The 22,490-nt window shown below is 40.4% G+C and overlaps 1 protein-coding gene across 7 annotated transcripts in view; it reads left to right on the top strand.

The window, feature by feature from the left end:
* NTNG1 (netrin G1) overlaps window positions 1–22,490 on the top strand; it is a 153,682-nt gene that overhangs the window by 4,010 nt on the left and 127,182 nt on the right. For 6 of the 7 annotated variants that reach the window (XM_088060604.1, XM_088060600.1, XM_088060598.1 and 3 more), the window contains exon 2: window positions 2,201–2,901. In XM_088060604.1, the coding sequence (XP_087916730.1) occupies window positions 2,656–2,901 (246 nt within the window). In that variant the 5' untranslated portion in view covers window positions 2,201–2,655. Of the gene's footprint in view, window positions 1–2,200; window positions 2,902–22,490 lie in introns of those variants that run through there. The other variant, XM_088060603.1, reaches the window with a different exon arrangement.

Genomic DNA, 22,490 nt, shown 5'->3' with positions numbered 1-22,490 from the left:
TAGCACAGTGTGTTAAGGTAGTGGTTTGTTTCACAGTATTTAGTGCTAGCCAGTCCTGTTGATTAGTGGATCTGAGCCTCAGCAGTTATAAAAGGTTACGGGTAACTGAAGAACTAGAAAGGAAGATATTAAAGCAAACATGCTTTTTTTTTTGGCAGAATATAAAAGCTTGCAGTCTAAAGATAATTAAACTCAGTAACTTCTTATTTCTACACAGAAAAATTCTATTTATTTCTGTTTATTCCAGCTATGACAAACCCATCTCCAGTAAAGGGTATTTGGTTTGCCATAAATTTAAAATAATTTGGGGCCTTTTCTAGCAAGGAGTTGTTTCCCATTTTCTCAGTGACTGTTCTAAGCTATGGGGTCTTGTGGCTGCGTTTTTTTCCCCTTCAAAATAGTAAATACATTGGAAAGGAAACGGAGGGGAAGAAGTGTCTTTAGAATGACATGGAAAGTGTTCTCTGAATTACCAGATTCCAAAATAATATGCAAACACTCCCACTGAAAACAAAAAAAAGAATGTAAGGTTGCTACAAAACCAACAGTACTACCCAGCATGCTTCTTAAAGAGACTTAAATTTAATTTGGTCTTAGATATTTCCGCTTTTGTGTCAAATTCAGATTTGAAGCTTAAATATGTTTGAACGAATTGAGAATTGTTACCGCAGGAAAATTCAGATATTCTCTGCATATTCTGATAAAATACATGAGAGTTGTATGGTAACACTTGATAAAATGAATATAATGGAAAATTGCATTTACGTCCATACAGCAATTATTGTAAATTACTTTGCTATGGAAACACAATTCAACCATCTGTTGGCATTTCATGGTGTCTGTAGTTTAGCTCAGTTTAAGATGAAGCATTATTTAAATATAGGGAGGCTGTTTGCGAATAGCTTTGGAGATAAGTTTTGAAAATGCATATTCCCAATGTGCAGTTCAGGAGCTCACCAGGTCACACACCTCTTCCCGTGGCTGCGAGGTGTAGGAGGGATCACGACACTGGGCATGATTTAAAGCTGGGCAGCAAAGCAGGCTGCAGAAGGCAGCGACTTAGGGTTGTTTCACAACATCTGTCCGACGGGTCTGCCTAGATTTTAGCATCCAGACAAAGAAGGTGTGGAAGTGCTGCGAAGGCCGGCTGAAATCTCCTCCTGCCGACAGCCCAGTGCTCTGCCTCCCCAGCCTCAGGTGGCACAGGCTGACACAAATGCACTGGAATTCCTAGCCCTGGTTTTCCTTGTCCCTCTTTAGGGTACTTACTCTGTCTTTGCAGTTTTCCTCATAGATACATTGAATTTTTACCTGTGTTTTTTAGGAAATATATATTCAGTATTGCTGTAGTAACATTCTAGCATTTTATACCTGTAATTATGTGATTCAGGTGCTACAAAGGGAGGGAATTTCTAGTTGCTTACTGAAGAGGGGAAAAGGCATGTATCTGCTGTGAAATAAATGCTGAGTACTCAGGTACAGCCACCCTCAAACCTAAGAAAATGAAAGGGAGAAAGCACCCTTATGATAAGCTACTAAATAAGTCATTATCTTTATCATTACTTTGTCATCCATATGGTCAGTAAATCACAGTTCAAAGAAAAAAAAATAGGGAACAAAGCTCTTGCAGTGCTAATGAAAAATGTCGAGGAAATTGAATTGTACTTGCCTTATCTTTGTTATTCTTTAGATAATAATAATAATAATAATATAAAATAAATATTTGAGGCTTTTGGGGCTCCATGAGGTCCTCTTGCCAAGAAACTACCAGCACCTGCTAGCCCTGATGCCCGTCTCTGTGTTGCTTTAATAAAAGAACCTTCGTGCTGCTGCCCCGCAGTGCTGGGCTGCCTGCTTCCCTGCCTGCCTGCACCATCTGGGCCGTGGCTGACTTCAGTAGCTTGCTCTCCAGTTTTGCTAGGGTGAAAATAACAGTTTCAGAAGAAGGAACCTCTAACTCACCTGGAACATTATAAATTTGTCTTTGTTAGAGTACAGTTAAATCCTTCATGTCAAAATACTTTTCTCTGTGAATGATTTTGGTAGTTTCTTCATTCTAGCACAGAACCTGTAGTAAAGGTTATCCATATTGTACCAATTAGCTTTATATTGCATCAAACCTCCAAAATGTCAACATATCATGTATTTTGTAATGCATTGATTCTTGGACAATAACTCTAATTTTTATTGTTTCTAAAAGGGTGCTGGTGCCAGAAGAAAAGGATGATTGATGGGAAAGAGACACCAGCCTATAGACACTCACCCTCTTCCTTCGGATACTGATTTATCAGTGTGTCCAGGCATCCCCTGCGAGCCCTGAACACAGAGGATCACTCAGGGTTATCGACAGTGTAGCTGAAGACCTGCAACTTCACAAATTATTATCTGCTGTCGGACATCTTTTACAAGAAGCCTTGACAGATAAGTTATAAGATGAAGGACAAGCTCTGCATGGCTGTGAAAGGCTGTCATCAGGGCCTGGGTGGCTTCTACCAAAGTCTTTAACACAGTGAAACAAACATCCTATCCTAATGCTTCACGTTTGAGTTGGAACCTATTTTATAAATCTATACATGTATATGTACATATAATCTCTAGACTGCACATACGCCAGCACTGAGCATCCTTACGAAGCTGACATAAAAGGATTTAGAAATGTATTTGTCAAGATTCCTGTCACTTCACGCCCTCTGGGTTACTGTATCCTCCGTGATGCAGCACTACCCTTCTGTGTGGGGACACTATGACGTGTGTAAGACTCAGATTTACACAGAAGAAGGAAAAGTATGGGATTACATGGCCTGCCAGCCAGAGGCAAGAGACATGATCAAATATGTAAAAGTGACTCTGGATCCCCCAGACATAACATGTGGAGATCCTCCTGAGACTTTCTGTGCAATGGTAAGGCAAGCTTCTCATTTTGCATAATTAGTGGGGATGTATTTGTGATAGATGTCTTCAAAATAGAAGCTCTAGAGTGCACACAAACCCTCATCATATTCCAAATATGAAAAGTTCTGCTGTACATAACTCTGAGCAGTACATTTAGCTGAGCAATGAAATGTTCTGCTTATGAGGACCTAAGTTGACTTTATCTGAATTCAGTGTCTCTCTACAGCAACTTTTTAATGTATCAAAAGAAACCAGCATAAAACTCCAATTGTGCTAACACATAACTGGGGTGGCCTTTGCCTGATCAAGAAAGACTTGAATTTACCAATTCCACTAAAATCAGTTTAAAGCATCATAGCATGGCATAATTAAGCATCATTTCTAGACAGTGAGACCAATTGAACTCAAATTGCTAAAGCTTAAAAAATGGTGGTGGGAGTTGGGCTGTTGAAATTTTCCCAGCTACCCAAGGAGCTGCAGCAGGTGTGTATGGACAGTGCAGCTAAAAACACCTCTACGCTCTAGCAACTACTCACAGCTTTCTTCCTAGCTGAAACTGTAGGCATTCAAGCAAACTAAGAGAGACCAAAGATCCTTATTTTACATGGTCCTAAAATAGACTGGGTTTGGAAATATTTGGCTTGGTAAATAAATGCACAGGTATAAGAAACCAGGCAGACACTATATATGTATGTATGTCAATCTTTTACAGCTGTGCTGCTCCCAAGTGTTTGAAAGATCCCACTGTGAGAGGTTGTTTCAGTTAAAGGAGATCTTTAACTTGTAGATCATTTCTTTGTCCTCACACTCACAGAGGATTTCTTTGCCATTGAATATTTCTGTTAAGTAGTGAGTGGAAGCTACTGAGTTCCTTCACTGGAAAATACGAGTTTGGGGTACAAAACATGCACACTTACATGTGTTTAATACAGCACTGGAAACAGGCACTACATTACCTACATTATTTAGGTTTGAAAAACCAGTGAGTTCTGATAAGTGAGGTTATCACAACTGAGAAAGGTCTACAACATATTTATTTGCCTGTGTACAAATCATCATTGCTGAGTGACAGCATCCCCACAGGAAGGAAATTTGCTTTTAAATGCCTTGTGGCATCATTTTCCACCGCTGCTATTCTGTAAGGAGTTCAGATCCAACCACACATACATTTAAGGCATTATTTGCACGCATGCAGCTGCTTCCCACGTACATTATGGTAATAGCCACGTGATAAATTGCCAAGCTACATGAATAAATTACATTCACTATGAACCTTTGACTGCACCACTTGCTCTCTGCCCACTAATCCATCTCTGCTGACATGTCTTTGACACTCTAAACCTCCAAGCAGCTTCAAGCGGCCACTGTTTAAAAACAAATGAAAGTTGTGTGCCCCACATAATATTGTCTTACTGTTTATTACTTTATTCTTGAAATACACTTTTTCCATCTGAATAGTAATTGCTGCAATTTAGCACTCAGTAATATTTAGTAACTCATCATGTAATGTAAAAAGTTATTCTTTTAATGATAAAAAACAAACCTGCCCAGTAAAACTTTTCTTCCTTTTAGTGCAGATAAACATTGCAGCAGTTGCTATCATAATTCTCTAACTTTCTGAAGGTCTTTGATATCAATATGCACTCTAGTTAGAACAATAATTTTGAACGAAAAACAACCAGGCAAAAAAAAAGACGTTTTGATTGAATCTAAGTGTTAAAAAGGGTGCCAGAACGCCCCTTGAAGACATTTGATCACACCAGGTCATCAGTGCTGTGATGTGGGATGAAAGTTTGCTGGGGAGTGACCTAAGATTACAGCTGTAGCTCACTTGCAGCTTGAGCCTGTGAGATGCAGAAGGCTACCAGAATCCTCACATGAGAAGCAGAGAAAGGGGAGTAACTGTGGGAGAGAGAGCACGCAGAATGAGAGTGTGCATTTAGCTACACAAGTGTAGGGTGACTGACTCTTCTTACATGATAAACTGTGGGCTTTGTTTCCAGGATAGGTGTAGATTGTACATATACACTATATTTAGATATGCATTGGTAATGGCTTGGCTTGCTGGAAACTTAAGGAAAATGACAGAAATATTTAATGTTCCTAAGGTACTGCCCAGCAGAGCATTCTAATTCCTAAAAATGCTTCATGTCTATCTGTACTATAGCTACCTATAGGAATTAGATATTTCCTTCAAAATGAGGTTTTATATATTTTGTAGGGCTGAGCCCTTGGAGTTTTTGAGAACTTTTATTTTTGCGTTCACTTTTAGTTTTAGAAAATGAGTTAAGAAGCACTGACATACTTGGGGAAAGTGGGCAGTGGGAAAAAGAGTTCTTTCATGTTAGACATGTTCTTGTGCTAAAAAATCCTAAATTTGAAGTGACAAAGATGCAAAGGTTTCTTTTCAGCATGGTGAAGTGCCAAACTGGCTTATACAAATGCTTGGTTTTCTTGTTGTTAAGTACTGGCTATGTGCCTGCTAAACCTGTACCACTGTTTTGTTATTGAAATCGGGTTATCACGGACTTGGAGAAGAACAGGGTCTTTTCAGCTATTCTAATAATAAGCAAGGGTACCAAGCAGCCAAGTCTGCTTCTGCAGGATGAGAAGGGGGTTGAAGCAGCCTCCTGTTTCATTTGCATGTCGGTTCCCTGGTCAGGTTTACTAATTTTCTGTTCACTTAAATGGACTAAGGTGCTAGCTGTTGAGTCTCTGTCAGCCTTTGGTGTAATACAGATTAGATCCTTGAAACAAACCAGGCTGAGAATTTCATTCAAGTCGTGCTGGGAGATTATGATAGAATCTAAGGCAGTCTGTGAGAATAGCTGATAATAATCTGCAATAACACACACAAGGCAGCCGTGCATTGCAATGTGGGCAAGCATACAGTACAGAGGAAATGGGTGGTTAAATTGCCCCCCTACTTACTCCTGCATATTCCCGACGGTATTAAATGTTCTTATGAGTCCGTGATGAATTTGTACTTAGTGAGCTTGTTTAGTTGACAGACTGAATAACAGGGCTTTGCATATGTAAATTTGTTGCAAAATATAACAGCCCTAGTTGGCAGCTAAAGCCAGCATTTGGCAGCTCACCACTTGCAGGTACCTTTGTAGCATCCCCCCAGAACAGCATTTGTAGGTATTATGGGGAGCATGCAACAGAAAAACTATCCCACAGTTGCTTTTAGGCATCTATTCTGAGAATAACATTACAGTTTCTGGTGACATTCAATATTGACAACTCATCCTGAAACCTCAAACCCCTGGAGTCCTACAATTATGATTATATGAGGTTCTCAGCTTTCATTTAAAACATCATCTTTATTTCCTTAGTCCTTCTGGTTGCAGGGAAAAGTTTGCAAATGAAACTGAGGAGCTCAAAAAAGCAGAAGCCAAATAAATAGCCTTCCAAATTATTATTTGTTTAAAATCTCATCAGATTTAAAGTCATTCAGGATTTCTACAGCTTGAAAAGGACTTTTGCTCAAGAGGAGAGATGCATAAAAGAAACTTATAAAGAAATAAGTGGCTAAGAGCAGTGAACACTTAAAATTTCTAGATGTGGAGTTGATACCTGTAAGGAGGATGTGACAACATTGTTCCAGAATAAACAGTGCTTCTCCTGCCTACGGGATAACCAGCACTGTGGGGAAGGGTTCACTGGTCACCTCTGGCTTCCCTGTCTGTTTTAAAGCAATCTCTGGTGTCTCAGAGTGAGGTACATATGATGGCAGAAGGGGCATGACTGCTTTCTGTGGTATTCCTTCGAGGAAATTTGGACATCTTTTGTCACACACTTGGACTGAACAGCCGCAGTGTTTGAGCCAGCGTGACCCCTTCCTGCAGGTCTGTAATTTATGAACTTTGAGCATTTGGCATGGCTGAGTGTGTCTGGCACCATATGCTTGTGCATAGTTGGACTGGGAGGAGAGAGGAGAGAGGGAAAGAGGAAGAAGCTATTCACATTCTCAGGTTTGAACTGCAGGTTTCACTGCACAGAGACACTAAGCAAATTTTGAGGTACCTGATGGTGCTGGTTCTTGTGGCCTGCAGCATTTCAGTGCAAACAAATCTGCTTGAAGTCCCTGGGAGTAACAAACAGTCGGTGAAATCTACTTCCCTCTTTGTAAAAACAATTCCACAATGCTCTGTCCAGTCATAAAGAGAAACAAATCTGACTTCTCATGAGCGTCACCGTCTTTTGCTCTACCAGAACAGTGTGTAGGTGGCTTCTGGCTTTCCTTCTAAAACATGTGCCAGCTCTATCCCTGGAACAAGTGTCAGGAGCCTGGTGATGATGCTCACAGCTCGGGACCCCTGAGCCTGCACATGGACTGGCCCCTCTGCTGAAATCCAGCCTTTAGCTTGGGGGTTTGCATTCAGACCTGAGCCGGGATTACTATGCAAATTCACCATGAATTTGACCAGGAGACTCCTAGTGGCTATTGCTGTAATTTGCAAACTAGAGACAGATTTATGTTACCAACCTGTGTTTGCAGCTCAAATAGCAACGTGAAAATATAATTTTCTGTTTGTGTTTAGATCTAGATATCATAATACCATCCCAACGGCTAAAAAATGATGAAATTATCATCAATTATAGTTGCTACAGCTTATTTCCTTTGTAGGTTAAATAGAAGCTTGAAAAGGAGCCTGCAGATGGGAGTCCTGTGCATTTGTACAATTTATAGAGCAGAAATGCTGATGACAGTAGAAATTTGAACCCTTGAGTGCTACTCCGTATTTCATAGCCAATCAAACCTAAATTAAGAAACAAAGATTATTAAAAAGTATTCTGCACATGTAATTCTGGCATAATATTATGAGGTAGACATTAAATTTTTCCCTCTGAGACTTTCAGCATCATTAATACAGCATTCCTTTAATTACAAGTAGGCTCACAGTCCTTAAAAAGAGGGAAATACTGTGTAATACAGATAGTGATACCAGTGATATGTTTACTGAAATAATTAAATGAACAGATACTTTTCTGAGTAATGGATAAATCACAATGTGAAACAAAAAATATTTTTGAAAGCATTTTGGCACTCGTACGTACTTTCTCAAGTGAGACGTTTTAAAAGAGTGTTCTTCAATATCATTAAAAGATGCTGTTAAGAAAAAAAGCTTTTTTCTTTTATGGGCTAAATTTGAATAAAAATGAAGGATTCTAAATTCTATCTGTATAGTCTTACTAGATAGTATGGGGTAGAATGGGAACAGGAAGTTAAAGATGAAGCTATTGCTACTGTCTTCTTTAAAGTGGATTTTCACAGTTGTATATTTTTGAAGTATGTACAGCTCAAAGTACTGCAGGTTTTATTTACAACATCTGCATTCATCTAATTTGAACTCTTTGGGCACGTGTCAATATTGCAGCTGTCGCTTTGTCACTGTAGGAGAGCACCTTAGCCTTCAGGGAGCGGGGTTTTTATTTTGGTGTGTCCTCTTAAGTTACTAAGTATTTAATTTCATTTTTAATACCCTGAGACCTGTGAGCTTCAGCCCCTGCCCGTTGGCCTGTCCACAGCAGGGCAGGACAGCAGAGCCCCCGCTGCTGAGGCTGCTCCCATCCCAGCCCTGCTGAGCCCCTCACACAGCCCCGAGGCAGCCGGGACACAAGGGACACAGACTGTCCCTGCCTGTCCCCAGGGGCACAGACTGTCCCTGCCTGTCCCCAGGGACACAGACTGTCCCTGTGTGTCCCCAGGGGCACAGACTGTCCCTGTGTGTCCCCAGGGGCACAGACTGTCCCTGTATGTCCCTGTGTGTCCCCAAGGGACCCAGACTGTCCCTGCCTGTCCCCAGGGGCACAGACTGTCCCTGTGTGTCCCTGTGTGTCCCCAGGGACACAGACTGTCCCTGTGTGTCCCCCAGGGCCACAGACTGTCCCTGTGTGTCCCCCAGGGCCACAGACTGTCCCTGTCCATGTCCCAGCTCCCCCCCCGGGCAGTGCCTCTGCCAGCCTACCTGTGCCTCTGGCAGCGCCTGCTGCACGCTCTGCAAAGGCTCCTTTGTTCCCATGGGAAAGGATTCCTTGGTTTCCTACAAGATTTTTAAAAATGGATTTACTTAATGACAGCAAGAATAGAAAAATAGTTGGGTAAAATCTCTGTTTTCTTCCAACTGGAAGCAGTATAAAAATTAATAATTGCTAATAAATCAAAACTGAGGATTAACAGTAAAACAGATTTGCATTTTATTCATTATCACACATCAAGATTATCCAGTAAATCATTAACAACACTCTGTCCAGTTGCCTTTTTTTTTTTCTCCTCAGTTACACTTTGGGTACTGGAATGTTTTCAAGCCTTAAACAAAGCAGAAGCACGCCCACAAAGTACTTCAGTTGTTAAAAATATTTGAGGGTAAAACAGGGTTCCTAAACAAAATCAATGGTTTCTACATATTTTCAGCTGCAGTTTTAAAGCACATGTCACTAGTATGTGTAGAAGAGCATCCTTTTAAGGAGATTTATATTTTATAAATACACTTTGTAAAAACAGCTGTTAAGCATTTTCTAGCATCACCTTTATTCCATTTGCTAATTGCTCTCCTAATTTGGTTTGTTTTCCCCCTGAAGTTAGCTGGGAATAGTAGACATTTTTAGACAATTATTTTAATAAGAATTGCTCTTAAAAAGCAAGGAACTGTGCCAGTGGAGGTTCTGTCTCTCTGGAAGAGGTTCTTAAAAATACCTGAGTTGGTGCCTCCCCCTGCTGCTTCCTCCTCCCTGGCCCCCCAAAGCACCAGGGTGGGGGGAGATATCCAAGTACTCTGTGGGAACTTGGAGTTTTGGCCTTGTTTGGGTATGGAAGCAGCAACACCAATTTTACAAAGAAATAAATATCTTCCACTATAAAATAAATACCCAGACATCCACAGTGAGTGTAAATGTCTCACTGTCAATGCAGTTGGACCAGAAATACCCCTCAGCAGCACCTTTAGCAAAATAAAATAATACTACTTTATAAATAGAATATTTACTAGACCTGTTGTAATTTGAGCTGCTGGTGGTGAGGCAGAGGAGATCTCGAGCCCGTGGCTCACTGCAGGGAGACACCTGACAAGGTTTGCTGGGGTGCAGAGACAGTGCAGTACAGCAGCACATCCCCACTGGTGCTCCTCAGCCAGGGCAGGGCAGGACAGCACATCCCCCCTGGGCTGACAGGAGGCAGAGCTGGGTGACCCCATTTCTCCTCTGCTAGAAAGCCTGAACTGAGAATTTTTCCAGGATGGTAAATCCTCCTTTCAGCAGAGCGACCTTTGCTTCCCAACCTGCCGGTGTCAGGCAGGCAGCCTGGAGGAGCAGAGCTGCAGCATCTCCCCCCAGTTTGCTTTTGCACATTTTGGTCAGGGGCACGATGCTTTGCAGTCCCAAGGGAGCTGTGCAGCGTCAGGTTTTCCAGGCTGATGACACTGTACAAGGAACATGATATTATATTTCTTCCCACTGTCAAGTGGGACAAGTCTCAGAATGTGAATTTTGGATTCACTTGGCAAAAGTGAGGAGAGATAGTTTTATGCTGCTCAAGTTTATTCAAATTATTATTATTTTTCCATCTTCATTTAGTACCTGTACATCTCTGAACCCAGAGTTTCATGTCTCTTTTTTGCAGAGCTTGTACTTTGTAAAAGCTAAGAGTCACTGGAAACCAAATGCAAGTTCCTGAGGCACTTCTATATATTAAAATTTCCATTTGTAAGCATCTTGTTGAAACAAAGCCAAGTGAACTCATCTGAGAGTTCTACAAGCCTACTGTACATCAGGACAACCTTTCTGGTTAGTGGGCTCCCCAGAGTCCTTCGAGAAGGCAGAAATCAGTGAGTTGACTCTCAAGTAACGATTTTAACATTTAGGCATTTATGTTACTTATAAGGCAGCCAGTCCTAATACAGCCCAAATCACCTTCATTCAGAAAAAAAATTGACATACAAACTGAGACAATAATCTGTGCTTCCATCCCTTCTGCTCTATGCTAGGAGGCAGAGAAGAAAAAAACAGACAGGCATTAGCAATCCCTCTTAAAAAAGTATGGAAATTACCCATTCATTATGCAAGGATGAAAACCTGACATTTATTTTTAAAGAGTTTAGAAAGGGCTGAATCTGTGGGAGCTGGTCAATTTTAGTGTGAGTACCACTGCCACTTTTTGGTTTTTTTAATACTGATACTGTTTTGCCAAAACTGCCATTTCCAATACATAAAATAACGTACCTATTTAAGATTAGCTAAAACTGAGTGAGAGATCGGTTAATCCAAATATTTCTTGACTTGTTTCAAGGCCTGTAAATACTGTCTGAGTATGAAAATAAAAAATAATCCCAGATACTACTGAGGCCATTGACTGATGAGATGCAGATCCCCGCGTACAGTGGAACACTAATCTCCCTAGCTAAAAATCAGGGGTAGCTCTGTACCCATTTTACTTGTAGAAACAATGACTCTTGTACACATTTTAGGTATAGAAATTTGTGTTTTCACAGGTCACTTGTGGTGACATCGTCTTCATCTACAAGTACAAATATAGCTAAGGACACAAAACTTCTTGGCATTGAGCTGACTTGGCAACGTGCATAAGTGATTTCATGTAGCTTTGATGTTTGCTGTGTTGTATTTTCTGGAAAATGGTTTTATTTCTTATCATCTAGCTCTTTAGGCAGATTGTTTATATGGAGTTTAGGAATAAAAAACAGGGAGAAAAGAAAAGGGTGCGAATAAATTTTAATTATATTTACTACCAGCAAGAAATTGTACTATATCAGGGATATTTTATGTCAGGTTTCAGCCCAGAGAGAATTTTTATAGCTAAGTAGTTGTAAAACCTCTAAAAGAAGACACCATTATGATGAAAGGAGCATTTTCTTACATGTGCGTGCCGTGTCTTTCCAACGTCTTGGTGCATTTTAGATTTTTTATCTGTAAAACTGTCACGAGCCACATTTTAACTCATCAATTTCATTTTTACCAGCTACACCTGCTCACAAGACACTTTCCTCCAGTAAAAAACCAGAAACAGAGCTACTTGTGGGTGACATTTACAAGTGACTGGGGGTGGGGGGATGGTAAAAAAAAAAAAAAAAAGAAAAAAAGAAAAAGAAAGGAATAGCAAACAACTACACAAAAGCCCTCATCCTCTAAAAACTGCAACGTGCATAGCTATAGGAAAAAAAGTACAGAATGCAATTTTCTAGCTGCTAAAATGACTTTCTCTACACGTGCTATTTTCCTCATCTATTTTTATCACAGGCTTCCAGACTGACATGCCTCTTGGCTTCCTTGACCATATGGATCTGCCAAGTGGTATGAATACTGTAGGGATAGCCTGCAGAAATATCCTAGCAAGGTGTCTCACTTCACAAGGGTTGATTCAGACTTCCAAACACGTTAAGTAACGCGTTTAAGAGGTTCAAGCATTGTAGCTTTCCTCACTAAATTTGTGGGGTAAATTTTTGCTAATTGTTTGCAGCTGAAAACCCTGTTATTCTGAGAAAGAAGTGGGATAAGCCTTTGAAAACAAAATGTTAAGAACATAGAAGCTTTTTGTTATCTGAAGCAGTGGCTTTGATTTTTTAGAAAAGATATGCTTCAATAACTAAAAGAAAATTAGAAATGACTCATCATGTATATTTCATGCCTAAGAGCTAGTGTATGACTTTACATCAACAGGACTTAAAATATGATCTTCCATTGAAATTAATGTGTCCTGTGTTAGGCAACAGAAGGACTTCTACTGACAGCAATGGATGGCAACAAAAAACTTCCTTAGTAGTGAGCATTATCCTCTGCACTGTACCAGTTTGAAACTCTCAACTGGAAACCATAAAACCATCTTAAGTAAAGGTAAAGTTAACTGTATGCCTTTATATTCTAATATTTTTCTTGTCAGAAGCAATTTCACTGAAGTTCACTTATTTCCAGCATTTTCAGTTTTAAAATCTTCTTTACTCATTTTACTGATGCTGAGTTTTGGATTAGTTCAGCCCTTGTGAGCTCCAGTGCAAGGCTCTTTGTCCCTAGGGACAAAACAGGTTTTGGATAATGGGACATTATCCATCGTTTCTTAGGTACAATTTTGGGGCATACAAGAGTACACTGAAAGCATCTAGCTGGGAAGTGCCAGCTAGGATACATATATAGAATGCATAACAGGGTTTGCATATTAAAATATAAAATTTTAGCTTTATGCATCTCATGGATCATTTGTAAATAATTGAAAAGGACAGAAGACTGTTATTGACTAATCTTTCCATAGTTCTCTGTAACTGCACCATTATTGCTTGTAGCACTCAAACATTAGTCAAGCATCATCAATCATAAACTTCAAGTTTTATAGATTTCAAAATGGGTCTCAGAAAACACTACAACAGTTGTCCTTCCTTTGTTAATCAGAAGAGGAGGGGGTTTCAGCAGAAAGTTTTGTCAAATTTTAAGCCTTGACAGAAAGTATGCCATTTTTTTCAATGTTGAACAGTGGGCTGATGTCTGAAACGCCACGTGGGGTTTGTTTGAGTTGTTTGAAGCCATACAGACAATTGTTTTCCCTCTTCTACAATCTACAAGTCCTCAGTTGGTGTAAAGTATATGTACATTTAATGGGATGGTGTGTCAGGCAGCTCCCACACATCTGCCACTTGTGCAGTCCATGTGGCCCTCCAGGGTGCCAGCCCCTCTCTTCCTGTCTTGAAAACGGTGGAGAAAACAAAGACCGAAGAGAGACATGGGGAGTTGTTCCAAAGAACAGAAGAGACTGCCTGACTTCCTTCTGGCTGCATCCCTGTCTTGTCATGCCTTTAATGCTCTGCACCTCGAGAAGCCCCCAGGGCTGATGGGTTTGTTCTTACACAGACTTCTGATAACCTATTTGGATAATATTCTTTTTGGAAATGGTACAGACCACACAGACCTCATCTGTGGCATTTAGATGGGTACAGGTAAAATGTTTCCTAAATGTCTTCTAAGTGTAAAGAGTTCAGCAGTAGGATGGGAGAAGATTGTGCAGGAATGCCAATTGGTTGATGAGGACCCACTCACCATGCTGCTTTTCCCAGGTCCTCACTCTCTAGGACAGTAAATGCATTGCAGGAGCGCAGAAAAAACAGGTACAGCCCTTAAAACAGGTACAGCCCTTTTACAAGGCTGTGTTTGGCTCTCCCAACCAATAACAATCCGACTAAGAATTTGAAGTAAATCTTGTTCTGGTGATTGTATCTTTTCAAGGGCCTCATACTACTAAGTGATGGGTTTGGAATAATAAAACTATGCACAAGATTAGAAACAAAAATCAGAAAGCAGCAGGGCACCACTGAATTTTACCTTAGTATCAGAGGCTTTTTTCAGTTCCCATCCTCAAGGTCATTACACCTCTACTAATGCAACCATCAACATCCTCCTCCTGTCAGGCCAGTTCTCATAACTTCAAAAGAAGATTTACAGGAGCTGACCAAGAAAAAAATAATATTCTTCACAAATTATTACAGAGATGAATGGCACCTGTGCCTATGATGACCTGTCTTAGCACTTTCTTGATGACACCACCATACATGAGCTTCTCTCAACTCCTTTCAAGTAAGCCACAGTTGGTTTTTTTTGTCTTTAAGCCTAGCCACCAACCAAGGATGCAGGAAAGCAGATTTTAGGGCAATGCTGAGCAAACCTTTGCTGTCCCTGCCTTTACTCTGAGTTAGTAATTGTTTTGTTGATAATTATGAGCTGTATAAAGCATCACAGGAAAAGCAGAACAAGTTTACTTTTACAGTGATGAAATAAATCATAAATTTGAAACAATTTGTAATTCAAAATTACGCCTCCTAACCAAAGATCATGTGCACAGCATTTTGCTGAAACACGTGTGAATATTGGCAGTGCAGCTATAGCAAAGTGCAGCTGCTGAAGGAGAGAGCAATAAACCTTCTCATCTGAGCTAGTAGGGAGCCTAAAAAGAAATTCAGGTCTTGGTGGCACACAGAGTGTTCCAGGAGGTGCTGCAGCCCCCCTAAGCAAGCCATGCACACGCAGAGGAGCATACAGCAATGCTGGATATCGGAAGATGGTAACAGAGATCCCTCGTATTTCTTTTCAGAACTTGAAGGATTCTTGGATAATTTGTTTCCAGCAGAAATCAGCTTTCTGCCACATAGGAAATGCATGTGAGATTTCAACAGTATTGTCGCTGTGACTTTGTTAGAAGACATTATCTGGCCCATAAACACCTGAGACAGAGGAACTTGTCATTGAGCCTGCAATACCACTGTACCTGACAACACAGAAACTTATTTCAAGCCTGCACATTGGACATCTTCACATGCCAGGTGATTGGGTTCAGTTATTAGTGGCTTTAATTACTTACAGTTTGCTGACCTAGGTTTCTTAATGCTTTATACAGAAAAGCAATACAGATAGTAAGCACAACAAAACACAGGCACACTTTACAGGGAACTTACAGAACTTTAGGCTAATGAGAAATGAAAGTCCTCTCCTGCAATATCTTTGTGTCAGTGTCTTACTCTGCAATCAGTGAAACTCACAGGCATTGAGAAGCCATAGAAAACAGCTATTTTCTGATTTGGATTGGGGTTTTGGTGGAAGGTTTTTAGCTTTTCCAAGTTTGATGAGTCAGGTTTCAGCTATTTTTTTGTATAATTTTCTTTGCTAATTGTATGTGCAAGGGTCACAGAACTAAAGAAAAAATCTAATTTTAACCTGCAGCTGATTTATGAAATGATACTGAGTTCCTTGAGTTTGGGAAAATAACATATACCACTAATAATCTCTGGGAACTGATTTAACACCGTATTCTATTGCAGTGCTAGGAAGAAGCCAAGGACTTGTAACAATCTGTCATTTGCAGTGACATTTTTATTACTCTTTCAGAAAGGCTGTGCTTTAATTGTCTCCTTGCTTCAAATCAACTGCTTAGTTTGCTTTAACAGTATTTTTTTCACTATAGTTACCATTGCCCTTGCTATAAGAAACCAAAACTCTGTATATTTCTGGCATGGCAACTGCCAACAGGAACAGGAGCAGAGAACCTACCCTTGTCCTTCTAATTCGAGAGAGTGAAAATGCTGCTGATTGCAAGTCACATTTCCATGGAGTTCACACCAAATTCCTTGTAGACTTGCATCCCAGGAAATTCCCCCTTGATTCACTAGGATTGACCTGAGAGAAAATCCATCAAAATAATATACCATTTTTTTCCAGTATTGTGGAGTTTGCAACAAGCTGCCCAATGGAGAAATAGCTTTGCTTTCAACTGTTATAAAGAAACTGCAAGCTCTTAATTTAGTATCAGTGTCGCTAGTGCTTTAGCATCTTCTGCAGTGTGCCTCCAACTGATGAACTGAAGCACAACTATAAATAATGATGATGTCTTTGTCAGCTTGTGAGAAAAAAGGGTTGGATCTTGGTTTTGTTTTTTAGTTTGGGTTTTTTTTTTTTTTACATTTCCTGGAAGTACATGTAGTAATATATCTCTAATCTCTTTGTTTGCTTAATACATAGATTTATCTCTTTGAGGCAATTTGTTGCCTGCTGGTTCACGACAAAGCTCAGTGACCCACGGGAACACGGCCCTAATGTTGTTTTGTATACAGTGGGCACCCCAAAGTTTAGTGGTTGCATAAAATTCTCAGTTCAGGACATTGAGGTGCACTTCCCTTTCCAAATGAGAGGCAATTTCCCTCCACCCCAAACTGGACTTGACTGAACCTGGCCAAACTGCATTCTCAGACCTCTGGTTTCTGTGCACTCCCTATGCATCTCAGTGGTGGGAGGTCCTTTCCCAGCATCCAAAATCTGTGGAATCCCAAATCCTTTCATGGCTGGGCATCTCCTTCACCACTCTGTACTTTATAACTAAGAAATTGTCCAGGGAGCAAATGGCTTTGTTCATTTGAATGTACCAACTCTGTATTTTAAGGGAGTACCAGTCAGAAAAGGATAAAGTTTCACAAATCCTCAGTCTGTAGACTCAATGCAATGATGAAGAGGGTCTTGATGCCAGCTGTGACAGCATAGCTGGTCTGCATGCTTAGAGGTTTTAATGGTGCAGGTGAAATCCATCCTGGATTCTGAATCACATATGCATTCAGGCAAAATTTGATTGGGGCAAAAAAAAAAGAGTTAATTTTCCGTGCTTGCATGCCTTTGGATTTGTTTGCTTGAGTATATTTTTGGAGGGTAATGTTAGATGCAAAGGGAAAGTTACAGCAAGGCTTGTGACTAATGGTTAAGATGCAGTATGCTCTGTGATGCTATGAGAAAAATGCTGATGCAGTTAACTGATATCAGAGGGATAAAATAGCACCAGCATTAAAAAATAAAAAGCCAAACTGAAAGGTTTTGTCAAGTTTTTAAGATCCCACCTTGGTATCATTTTAGAGAATGTTTCTAATTAGTAGCCACACAAATAATTGCTGATTAAATTGTCGTACAACTTGATTAACGAGGTGAAGGAAAAAACAGCAACATTCTCATTTTAATGAGACGTCTGCTCTCTCCTCCTCTCTACTATGCATCTTAATGTACCTTGCTGTCTGCACTGACTTGGGGCTCCAAGGCTTTGTCATTTCTTGGCAATTCTGTTCTCTAATTTCTTCTGACACATGGTGCTTAAATCCACACGAAATGTGAGGTGAGGCAGAGAGGATTCCTGCAGACTGCCATGCCATAAGAAGAGCACTCATTTGCATTATTCATTAGATAAACGCACTGATTTGCATCTCATTCTGGTCTCCTCCATTTCCAGGCAGGGGATGGAGACAATTCACAGAATTGCTGAATTTTTGAATTATATTAATAGTATTCATTTGGGATTAAGTCTCCATTGTCTGCTGCCCTGCATTTTGTCCCACACTTACCTTAAATACCTGCAGAACCTAGATCTTTTTGTTCTTTTAATAGTGAACTGTGCCTATTTATGCATAGTAAAAGGGTACTTATTTGTTTATCATTGCAATTTTGAAAGTATTTATCAAAGCCATAATTCAATGTTTGATCATTATTTGTGTTTATTGCGGTCTTTTTCCCTGTTGTTCTGAGGTTATGGTTCAAAAGCAAAAGCTTGTAAATCAACTGCAGTGATTTGACAGTATCTATGATTTTTTTGCCATTCAGTATTCTTGAGCAATAAGCTTTTAAGAACTACATGCCCTCTGTTAACAAGCATGTTAATGCAGTAAAGTTGAGAAATAGGATAGCCCTAGATAACCATCAACATTGTTTCTCTCTCTTCTAAGCTTTATGAACCATTTACATTATGCTTAGCATTAATATTTGATTCAGAAATCTATACTGTAAAAAGGAGGGGATATTACTGTTCTGTCCTCAGGGTATTGGGGAAGAAGGTTAATTTTGCAGGATGGGGGTTAGTGCTATTGAGCTCTTCCATCCTGTTATTAAACACAGGATACTGTCTGGGGAAATTGGGAATTTTAAAGGACTTAAACCAGTATCATTATTGCATCAACACTTTCTGAGAAAACCTACATGATAAACACCTTCAAGTGATGCTGCAACCCAGAGCCATTCTCTGAACCATCATTTACTTCCAAGGACAGCAAATTGCAAAAACAAATGGTTTATTAGCTCAGCGTGTTAGAGCATGGTGCCAATAGCACAGGGGTTGTGGGTTCAGTCCCTGTATTGGCCATTCACCTAAGAGCTGGACTCAACAGTCCTAGTGGGTCCCTGTCAACTCAGAATGTTCTGTGATTCTGTGACTTGCAAAACCCTTCTTTACACCGGATGCTGCACTGGGCTGTATATTGCTCCAAACTGAGGAAAGGCATTGCTGCCATTTTAAATAGCTTAGAGCATAATTGAAACACAGATGTCACAAGCAAAAAAAAAAAAAAAAAAATTTTAAAAAGTGGGGGTCTGAAGGCTGACTTAGGCATGTGTTAAGGATAATGACTGTGCAGTATTTTTATTGAAATTGTGGTATGGCTTTCTGGCTGATGCTGTAGCTCTCTGATTTGCCATGCTACACAAATTCCTTTCTTGAATTGGAAGGTGGGAAAGGCAATGGCCCTGAGGAACAGTTAGTCAGGACACTTCACCTGTAAGCAGAGTTATGGCAGAAAATACAATTGAAATGGCATATGAAAATGAAACCAGTTTATATTAGGACTCTGCCTAATACACAACTTAATTATAATTTGCCACAAGTTAGTGACAGCTGAATCTAAGCAAATCACCTAGGTAATGTGCTGATTGCACTAACAGCAGTTGTTGTCAGGGGTGGAAGATGCCATATGGCTCCTCTTCTCTACCCAGGTCAAAATATCATTTGAAAGAAGCTTAACTACATCAAAACAAATGAGGAATTGGCCAGTCTGGCTTTCCTCCAGCCTGCAGGGTGTGTGCACGTCCCAGGGTCTGGCCATTCCCAGGCACAGTGAGGGGCCACCCAGATTTCTCCAGAATGTACTGAGTGGAGGAATATCATGGTACTTGAGGACAAACAAAGGCAGCTGGTGCTCAGTTGCATTGCTCAGGCACAGTTTAGCTCTCCAAGACATGCCCAGATTATGTTTGGGCACTTGGTGAAAGAGAAAAAAAAAGTGTAAGTGACACTGAATATAAAGCGGGGCAGGGGAAGGAAAGGACTGAATGACGCATTCCGCCAGTCCTGCACCAGGAGAGGTCGGGCTCAGCACAGGGAGGGCTTCCTGTGCAAATAAGGACACCACCCAAAATCCCAGGCACTGTATTTGGTACAAGTCACCTAACGTTTGTGCAGCCTTTTGATTTTGTGAACAGACAAAACTATAGTATAAATCTTGCAGTGCTATGACCAAGGTGTCACACCTCACATTCCCTTTTGATTTCAGAATCTTGTCCATTTACAAGTATCGAATGCTAAAACCAGTCACTAATTAGAATGCAGAAGGTACTGCTCCTGCAAGAGCTGCAGAGCCTGCTTGCACCACCACTTTGAAATGAACTTTTAGCATGTCTGTTCTAAACTGTGTCATGCTTTTCTAGGTTGCACCAGAAGTACAGTTTATGCTATATTAAATTGTTATTAACTACAAAATGTCATCCAAAGTATAATGTTCCGCCAGTTTGAATTATATATTTTTGTTAAGCTTCTTGCTTTGAAAAATACACATTTGAAATTTTTAAGTGTGCCAAGTAGGCCAGATGCTGCCCTTCAGAAATAAAAATTGCTTTAACTGATTCTATGATGATTTGGGTTGTACAAGAGCCTTAAAAATAAAAAAATAAAATTTCTGGCAGACTTAAAATATCTTTCCTTGAACACTGGTCCCACTGTGCTGATCTTGCTGTCAGCAAGGGTTTGCAGATCCTCAGTTATGAAACACCTTGTCACCACTCACCCAGCAGCCTGCTTCTGCTCTGCTGTGAAGTTTGTTAAAGCACTTTGTCCAGATTTTGAACTATAGAATGTATTTTTTAATGAGTTTTTAGGAAAATGGTTGTGGACAGTCCTGTGACTCAGGGTCGCTATTCTGAAGGGTGTTGCAGAAAAGGTGGATAATACATTATGCAGAAGCTTTTAGATTATTCTGAACAAATATCTACCCTTAAAAATGTCCTTGTCTAGTGCAAAGTGAGGAGAGCAGCTGTTCAAAATTTATTTTTATCATCACTCTTCAGTGGATATTAGACCTCTTTCTCTTTTGGGGCTTGCCACAGTATCCCTGATGAATTCACTGCACAGTTCTGCCTCATTCATTACAAACCACCTATTTTATCTACCATGGGCTTCTCTGCACTGCCAGAAGCACCACTGAGTCTGGAGCAAGCCTACTGAAGTCACTGTGGAAGCACCTAGACCCTGGTTTAATTTCTCCATACTGCCTTCACCATGTTGAGCAGACCAAAAAAAACAACCAAGCTTTAGGATGGAGCAGAGGACTTTTACTGGCACAGGAAAAAAATCCTCCAGTGGCAGAGGATTGGCAAAATCAGCTCAATGCCATCTGCTCTTTGATCCTCCCCATATTTCAGAAGCTTATTCAGGAGATGGACCATGCCAGCAGCTGGAGGACAGAGAGCAGACCCAAGAAAAACCCTTCCAGACAGTCAGAATGCTGGGACTTGTTTAACCAACACAAGCTAGAGTAGCCTACAGATGCTCTAAATTATGCCTTGAGTTCTTCCAAGTCTTAATCAGGATGAAATACTCTTTAGGACTACTTTTCTTCCTCTTCATTTGTGATGAGCATAAACTGGAAACCATGTTGCAAAACCCTTCTTTACATTATTTTTATTATTATCTACATTATTTACATTATTATCTAATGAAAATACACAAATTCGCTCCACACTGTAGGTAAAAATTTCTACAGTATGTTCATAAATTTGAAAAGTGAAGATGTTTCAAATGTTCAAGAATGACAACTGAAATAAAAGTTTCAAAATCTGTCAGATAGAATAGAATCATAGAATCACTAAGTTTGGAAACAACCTCCACGATAGTTGAGGCTAACCTATTACTGAATACCACCTTGTCATCTAAACCATGGCCCTAAGTGCCACATCCAGTTGTTTCTTGAATACCTCCAGCAATGGTGACTCCACCACCTCCCTGGGTAGCTCCTTCTAGTGCTTAACCACCCTTTCAGGGAAGAAATTCTTCCTGACTCTCCTGGCACAGCTTGAAGCCATTTTCTCTTGTCCTGTTGCTGGTTGCCTGGGAGAGAGGCCAACCCCCACCTGGCTACAGCCTCCTTTCAGGTCATCTTAGAGGGCAGAATGTCTCCCCTGAGCCTCCTTTACTTCAGGCTAAACACCCCCAGCTCCCTCATCTGCTCTTCATAGGGCTTAGTCTCTAGACCTTTCAACAGCTTTGTTGCCTTGCTCTGGACATGTTCCAGCTCCTCAAAGTCTTTCCTGAAGTGAGAGGCCCTGAACTGAACACAGATCTTAAGTGCTTCTTGGTACTACAAGAACAAGTCATTTACAGCACAGAAAACTTTACAGGATGCAGCCCTTCTAATATGCCTCACTAATTGCAGAAAGCTGATCCTCATTTGTTCATTCCTCATGTGTGAAATTCTGAGAGCTGCATCAAATTAAGTTCCAAGTATATTTTCAGTTCATGTTGAGAGATGCCACTATTTCAGCAAAAAGAGAAAAGGAACGTTACTTTCCTTCAAGCAGTTCTAACAACAGTGCAAGGAGCTTACATCTGTTACAAGAGGAAAACGCTAGCTTTATGCATTTTTGTAGAGCAGCCAGTGGCTAATGGACAGGAAGTCTTTCTGAAAGTTTTGCAAATCTACATTATGTTCCTGAGGACTGGAGTGTGCATTCGAATCACAGATTTAACAGAGAGAAGAAAAGCGGGGGCATTTGTGCAGCCAGATAGCTCACTGTTGGCTGTGTATCTGAGAAGGATCAAAATCACAAGTCTTGCCAGCTAAGAATAGCATTATTTTAAGTTTAAAATACTCCCTTTATGATGTTTCCTTTCAGTTCATAGCACATAAATCAGTGCTGCTTCCTGCCCTTCACAGGAGACCTAAGCATTTGTAGGTGTTGCGCTGTGATAAATGTGGATATCTGTGAATGCATGGAGTTGGTCCCTTCTCCAGAGCAATGACTCACTTGTAACCAGG

This window comes from Pseudopodoces humilis, chromosome 10 (genome assembly GCF_049639895.1).
Source record: "Pseudopodoces humilis isolate 2021_Gansu_Grassland_sample_001 chromosome 10, ASM4963989v1, whole genome shotgun sequence".
Taxonomy (NCBI): domain Eukaryota; kingdom Metazoa; phylum Chordata; class Aves; order Passeriformes; family Paridae; genus Pseudopodoces; species Pseudopodoces humilis.
This window is presented reverse-complemented; position numbering and strand designations above follow the sequence as displayed.